The sequence below is a fragment of the Pristiophorus japonicus genome, unplaced genomic scaffold (genome assembly GCF_044704955.1).
Source record: "Pristiophorus japonicus isolate sPriJap1 unplaced genomic scaffold, sPriJap1.hap1 HAP1_SCAFFOLD_1682, whole genome shotgun sequence".
Taxonomy (NCBI): Eukaryota; Metazoa; Chordata; class Chondrichthyes; family Pristiophoridae; genus Pristiophorus; species Pristiophorus japonicus.
Genome location: NW_027251365.1, coordinates 21,567 through 29,492, shown reverse-complemented (window position 1 = coordinate 29,492; position 7,926 = coordinate 21,567). Strand labels below are relative to the sequence as shown.

Genomic DNA, 7,926 nt, shown 5'->3' with positions numbered 1-7,926 from the left:
GGGCCAGGTACTGGTCCCAGCCCCCCGGGATCCCCTCCCCCTCCCCCTCCCCCCCCCCCCCCGGGCCAGGTACTGGTCCCAGCCCCCCGGGATCCCCTCCCCCTCCCCCTCCCCCCGGGCCAGGTACTGGTCCCAGCCCCCCGGGATCCCCTCCCCCTCCCCCTCCCCCCCCCCCCTCCCCCCGGGCCAGGTACTGGTCCCAGCCCAGGGAGGGGCTTTCCCTGGGGATACCCTCCCCCTCCCCCCGGACCCTCTCTAACACTGACCCCCCTCCCCCCGGACCCTCTCTAACACTGACCCCCCTCCCCCTGGACCCTCTCTAACACTGACCCCCCTCCCCCCGGACCCTCTCTAACACTGACCCCCCTCCCCCCGGACCCTCTCTAACACTGACCCCCCCCTCCCCCCGGACCCTCTCTAACACTGACCCCCTCCCCCCCCTGAACCCCCTCTAACACTGACCCCCCTCCCCCCCCAGACCCCCTCTAACACTGACCCCCCTCCCCCTGGACACTCTCTAACACTGACCCCCCTCCCCCTGGACCCTCTCTAACACTGAACCCCCCCCCCCGGACCCTCTCTAACACTGACCCCCCTCCCCCTGGACCCTCTTTAACACTGACCCCCCTCCCCCTGGACCCTCTTTAACACTGACCCTTCCCCTCCCCCCGGACCCTCTCTAACACTGACCCCTCTCCCCCGGACCCTCTCAAACACTCACCCCCCTCTCCCCGGACCCTCTCTAACACTGACCCCCTCCCCCCGGACCCTCTCTAACACTGACCCCTCCCTCCCCCCGGACCCTCACGAACACTGACCCTCCCCCCGGACCCTCTCTAACACTCCCCCCCCCCCCCCCCCCCCGGACCCTCTCTAACACTGACCCCTCCCTCCCCCAGGACCCTCTCTAACACTGACCCCCCCCCTCCTCCCCGGGCCCTCTCTAACACTGACCCCCCTCTCCCCGGGCCCTCTCTACCACTGACCCCCTCCCCCCGGACCCTCTCTAACACTGACCCCTCCCTCCCCCCGGACCCTCACGAACACTGCCCCTTCCCCCGGACCCTCTCTAACACTGCCCCCCCCCCCCCCCCCCTCCCAGATCCTCTCTAACACTGACCCCTCCCTCCCCCCGGGCCCTCTCAAACACTGACCCCCCCCCTCCCCGCGGACCCTCTCTAACACTGACCCCTCCCTCCCCCAGGACCCTCTCTAACACTGACCCCTCCCTCTCCCCGGACCCTCTCGAACACTGACCCCCCTCTCCCCGGACCCTCTCTAATACTGACCCCCCCCCCCTCCCCCAGGACCCTCTCTAACACTGACCCCCCCCCCCCTCCCCGCGGACCCTCTCTAACACTGACCCCTCCCTCCCCCAGGACCCTCTCTAACACTGACCCCCCCGGGCCCTCCCTAACACTGACCCCTCCCTCCCCCAGGACCCTCTCTAACACTGACCCCCCTCCCCCCGGGCCCTCCCTAACACTGACCCCTCCCTCCCCCCGGGCACTCTCTAACACTGACCCCCCTCCCCCCGGGCCCTCCCTAACACTGACCCCTCCCTCCCCCCGGGCCCTCTCTACCACTGACCCCCTCCCCCCGGACCCTCTCTAACACTGACCCCTCCCTCCCCCCGGACCCTCACGAACACTGACCCCCCCCCTCCCCCAGGACCCTCTCTAACACTGACCCCCCTCCCCCCGGGCCCTCCCTAACACTGCCCCCCCCCCCCCCCCCCCCAGGCCTCTCTGACTCTCCCCTCCCTGTCCCTACAGGCTCGCGGCCCAGTACCAGGAGCAGAGCTGGATGGCCATGTCGGACCTGGAAAAGGAGCTGCAGCAGATGGAGGCCCAGTACGAGAAGGAGTTTGGGGACGGGTCTGAGGGAGAGGACGAGGCCGGGAGCGAGGAGGATGGGCTGGTGCAGAACGGGGCAGGAGAAGGTAAGACTAGGGATTTCCCCGCAGCCTGACTGCTCCGTGCTCACTCCTACTGATCCCAGCTTTGTATTTCCAGACAGATTTAACTTCTCAGCCTGGCACAGTGGGATTGAAACTCACGGGTTGTAGTTTATTAGACCAGGCCAGTCCAGTAACATAAAGGACTGCACAACCACCTCTCTGTGTCCCCATCTGCCTACTCTGCTTCCCGAACACTGACTCACTCTCCCCGCCTGGCACCATCAGTTCAGCGTCTGACTGATTCATAGAAACATAGAAATGTACAGCGCAGGAGGAGGCCATTCCGGCCCATTGTGTCCCACCGGTCGACAAAGAGCCGCACGGCCCTCGGTCAGCAGCCCTGAAGGTTACATATAAACCTATAAACAATGTCGGAAAGGTAAAGAGCACCCAGCCCAACCAGTCCGCCTCACACAACTGTGACACCCCTTCTACTGAAACATTCTACACTCCACCCCGACCGGAGCCATGTGATCTCCTGGGAGAGGCAAAAACCAGATAAAAACCCAGGCCAATTTAGGGAGAAAAAATCCAGGAAAGTTCCTCTCCGACCCATCCAGACGATCGACACTAGTCCAGGAGATCACCCTGGCCGTATTCTATTCCCTGCAGTACTTACCGTTATATCTGCTCCATCCAACAAAAGGTCATCCAGTCTAATCCCAATTACCAGCTCGAGGTCTGTAACCCTGCAGGTTACTGCACTTTACCCATCCAACCATCTCTTAAAAGTGGTGAGGGTTTCTGCATCCACCAATCTTCCAGGCAGCGAGTTCCAGATCCCCACAACCCTCTGTGTAAAGAAGCCCCCCTCAAATCCCCTCTAAACCTTCCACCTACCACCTTAAAACTATGCCCCCTCGAAATAGACCCCTCCACCAATGGAAATAGACCCTTACTATCCACTATGTCCAGGCCCCTCAATACTCGATCGAGTTCTTTGATAAAGTCACGGAGAGGGTGACGAGGGCAGTGTGGTTGATGTGAATATGGCCTTTGAAAGGATGTGTGTTGAAGTGCCACAAATGAGACCTGTTAGTGAAATGAAAGCCCATGGGATTGAAGATGCAGTGGCAGCGTGGACACGCGTGTGCTCGGGGACAGAAAGCAGTGCGTGGTGGTGAACAGTTGTATAAAGGTGAGATTAAAGAGCCCCTCAGCACAGCTCCAACACTAGATCAGCCTGAGCTGCTGGAGTACTCTGTCCAATTCTGCGCTCCGCACCTTAGGGAGGATGTGAAGGCCCACAGAGAAGGAGCAGAAAAGATTTACGAGAAGGATTCCGGGGATGAGGGACTTCAGTTACGTGGATAGACTGGAGAAGCCGGGGTTGTTAACATAAGAATTCTATTCCGTGCAGTTCTTACCATTACGGAGAGTGAACAGCCAGTTGTTGTGGTGCATATAGGTACCAACGATATAGGTAAAAAATGGGATGAGGTCCTACGAGACGAATTTAGGGAGTTAGGAGCTAAATTAAAAAGTAGGACCTCAAAAGTAGTAATCTCAGGATTGCTACCAGTGCCACGTGCTAGTCAGAGTAGGAATCACAGGATAGCTCAGATGAATACGTGGCTTGAGCAGTGGTGCAGCAGGGAGGGATTCAAATTCCTGGGGCATTGGAACCAGTTCTGGGGGAGGTGGGACCAGTACAAACCGGACGGTCTGCACCTGGGCAGGACCGGAACCAATGTCCGAGGGGGAGTGTTTGCTCGTGCTGCTGGGGAGGGGTTAAACTAATATGGCAGGGGGATGGGAACCTATGCAGGGAGACAAAGGGAAATAAAATGCAGGCAGAAGCAAAAGATAGAAAGGAGAATAGTAAAAGTGGAGGGCAGAGAAACCCAAGGCAAAAAACAAAAAGGGCCACATTACAGCAAAATTCTAAAGGGTCAAAGTGTGTTAGAAAGACAAGCCTGAAGGCTCTGTGCCTCAATGCGAGGAGTATTCGGAATAAGGTGGATGAATTAACTGTGCAGATAGCAGTTAACGGGTATGATGTGATTGGCATCACGGAGACATGGCTCCAGGGTGACCAAGGCTGGGAACTCAACATCCAGGAGTATTCAACATTTAGGAAGGATAGACAGAGAGGAAAGGAGACGGGGTGGCGTTGCTGGTTAAAGAGGAAATTAATGTAATTGTAAGGAAGGACATTAGCCTGGATGATGTAGAATCGGTATGGGTGGAGCTACGGAATACCAAAGGGCAGAAACGCTAGTGGGAGTTATGTACAGACCACCAAACAATAGTAGTGAGGTTGGGGACAGCATCAAACAAGAAATTAGGGATGTGTGCAATAAAGGTACAGCAGTTATTATGGGTGACTTAATCTACATATAGATTGGGCTAACCAAACTGGTAGCAATGCGGTGGAGGAGGATTTCCTGGAGTGTATGAGGGATGGTTTTCTAGACCAATATGTCTAGAGAGCTCTCTAGAATAGTAAAAGTGGAGGGCAGAGAAACCCAAGGCAAAAAACAAAAAGGGCCACATTACAGCAAAATTCTAAAGGGTCAAAGTGTGTTAATAAGACAAGCCTGAAGGCTCTGTGCCTCAATGTGAGGAGTATTCGGACTAGAGTGCTGGCCATCCTAGACTGAGTGATGTGTAATGAGAAAGGGCTAATTAGCAATCTTGTTGTACGAGGCCCCTTGGGGAAGAGTGATCATAATATGGTAGAATTCTTTATTAAGGTGGAGAGTGACACAGTTAATTCAGAAACTTAAGGAAAGGTAACTTCGATGTTTGAGGCGTGAATTGGCTAGAATAGACTGGCAAATTATACTTAAAGGGTTGACAGTGGATAGGCAATGGCAAACATTTAAAGATCACATGGATGAACTTCAGCAATTGTACATCCCTGTCTGGAGTAAAAATATAACGGGGAAGGTGGCTCAACCGTGGCTAACAAGGGAAATTAAGGATAGTGTTAAAGCCAAGGAAGAGGCATATAAATTGGCTAGAAAAAACAACAAACCTGAGGACTGGGAGAAATTTAGAATTCAACAGAGGAGGACTAAGGGTTTAATTAAGAGGGGGAAAATAGAGTACGAGAGGAAGCTTGCAGGGAACATAAAAACTGACTGCAAAAGCTTCTATAAATATGTGAAGAGAAAAAGATTAGTGAAGACAAATGTAGGTCCCTTGCAGTCGGATTCAGGTGAATTTATAATGGGGAACAAAGAAATGGCAGACCAATTGAACAAATACTTTGGTTCTGTCGTCACAAAGGAAGACACAAATAACCTTCCGAATGTACTCGGGGACAGTGGGTCTAGTGAGAAGGAGGAACTGAAGGATTCCCTTATTAGGCGGGAAATTGCGTTAGGGAAATTGATGGGATTGAAGGCCGATAAATCCCCGAGGCCTGATAGTCTGCATCCCAGAGAACTTAAGGAAGTGGCCCTAGAAATAGTGGATGCATTGGTGATCATTTTCCAACAGTCTATCGACTCTGGATCAGTTCCTATGGACTGGAGGGTAGCTAATGTAACACCACTTTTTAAGAAAGGAGGGAGAGAGAAAACGGGTAATTATAGACCGGTTAGCCTGATATCAATAGTGGGGAAAATGTTGGAATCAATCATTAAGGATGAAATAGCAGCGCATGTGGAAAGCAGAGACAGGATCGGTCCAAGTCAGCATGGATTTATGAAACGGAAATCATGCTTGACAAATCTTCTGGAATTTTTTGAGGATGTAACTAGTAGAGTGGACAAGGGAGAACCAGTGGATGTGGTGTATTTGAACGTTCAAAAGGCTTTTGACAAGGTCCCACACAAGAGATTGGTGTGCAAAATCAAAGCGCATGGGATTGGGGGTAATGTATTGACGTGGATAGAGAACTGGTTGGCAGACAGGAAGCAGAGAGTCGGGATAAACGGGTCCTTTTCAGAAGGCAGGCAGTGACTAGTGGAGTGCCGCAGGGCTCAGTGCTGGGACCCCAGCTCTTTACAATATACATCAATGATTTGGATGATGGAATTGAGTGTAATATCTCCAAGTTTGCAGATGACACTAAACTGGGTGGCGGTGTGAGCTGTGAGGGGGACGCTAAGAGGCTGCAGGGTGACTTGGACAGGTTAGGCGAGTGGGCAAATGCATGGCAGATGCAGTATAATGTGGATAAATGTGAGGTTATCCACTTTGGGGGCAAAAACACAAAGCCAGAATATTATCTGAATGGCGGCAGATTAGGAAAAGGGGAGGTGCAATGAGACCTGGGTGTCATGGTACATCAGTCATTGAAAGTTGGCATGCAGGTACAGCAGGTGGTGAAGAAGGCAAATGGTATGTTGGCCTTCATAGCTAGGGATTTGAATGTAGGAGCAGGGAGGTCTTACTGCAGTTGTACAGAGCCTTGGTGAGGCCTCACCTGGAATATTGTATTCAGTTTTGGTCTCTTAATCTGAGGAAGGACGTTCTTGCTATTGAGGGAGTGCAGTGAAGGTTCACCAGACTGATTCTAGGAATGGCTGAACAGACATATGAGGAGAGACTGGATCAACTGGGCCTTTATTCACTGGAGTTTAGAAGAATGAGAGGGGATCTCATAGAAACGTATAAGATTCTGACGGGACTGGACGCGGGAAGAATGTTCCCGATGTTGGGGAAGTCCAGAACCAGGGGACATAGTCTTAGGATAAGGGGTAGGCCATTTAGGACTGAGATGAGGAGAAACTTCTTCACTCAGAGAGTTGTTAACCTGTGGAATTCCCTGCCGCAGAGAGTAGTTGAGGCCAGTTCATTGGATATAGTCAAGAGGGAGTTAGATATGGCCCTTATGGCTAAAGGGATCAAGGGGTATGGAGAGAAAGCAGGAAAGGGGTACTGAGGTGAATGATCAGCCATGATCTTATTAAATGGCGCTGCAGGCTCGAAGGGCCAAATGGCCTAATCCTGCACCTATTTTTCTATGTTTCTCAGAACATAAGAAATAGGAGCAGGAGTTGACCATATGGCCCCTCGAGCCTGCTCCGCCATTTAATACGATCATGGCTGATCCGATCATGGACTCAGCTCCACTTCCCCGCCCACTCCCCATAACCCCTTATCCCCTTCGACAGTTTCTAAACTGATATCTCTGTCTTAACTTTATTAATGTCCCAGCTTCCACAGCTCTCTGAGGCAGCGAATTCCACAGATTTACAACCCTCTGAGAGAAGAAATTCCTCCTCATCTCAGTTTTAAATGGGCGGCCCCTTATTCTAAGACCATGCCCCCTAGTTCTAGTCTCCCCCATCAGTGGAAACATCCTCTCTGCATCCACCTTGTCGAGCCCCCTCATAATCTTATACGTTTTGATAAGATCACCTCTCATTCTTCTGAATTCCAATGAGTAGAGGCCCAACCTCCTCAACCTTTCCTCATAAGTTAACCCCCTCATCTCTGGAATCAACCGAGTGAACCTTCTCTGAACTGCCTCCAAAGCAAGTATATCCTTTCGTAAATATGGAAACCAAAACTGCACGCAGTATTCCAGTGTGGCCTCACCAATACCCTGTATAACTGTAGCAAGACTTCCCTGCTTTTATACTCCATCCCCTTTGCAATAAAGGCCAAGATTCCATTGGCCTTCCTGATCACTTGCTGTACCTGCATACTAACCTTTTGTGTTTCATGCACCAGGACCCCCAGGTCCCGCTGTACTGCGGCACTTTGCAATCTTTCTTCATTTAAATAATAATTTGTTCCTTGATTTTTTCTGCCAAAGTGCATGACCTCACACTTTCCGACATTATACTCCATCTGACAAATGTTTGCCCACTCACTTAGCCTGTCTATGTCCTTTTGCAGATTTTTTATGCCCTCCTCACACATTGCTTTTCCTCCCATCTTTGTATCGTCAGCAAACTTGGCTACATTACACTCAGTCCCTTCTTCCAAGTCGTTAATATAGATTGTAAATAGTTGGGGTCCCAGCACTGATCCCTGCGGCACCCCACCAGTTACTGGTTGCCAAC

General features: G+C 52.2%; 1 protein-coding gene across 1 annotated transcript in view; it reads left to right on the top strand.

The window, feature by feature from the left end:
* dnajc21 (DnaJ heat shock protein family (Hsp40) member C21) overlaps window positions 1–7,926 on the top strand; it is a gene marked incomplete at both ends in the record, with an annotated part of 28,466 nt that overhangs the window by 20,247 nt on the left and 293 nt on the right. The window contains one exon of the mRNA XM_070870767.1: window positions 1,776–1,942. Coding sequence (XP_070726868.1) covers window positions 1,776–1,942 — 167 coding nt within the window. The remainder of the gene's footprint in view (window positions 1–1,775; window positions 1,943–7,926) is intronic.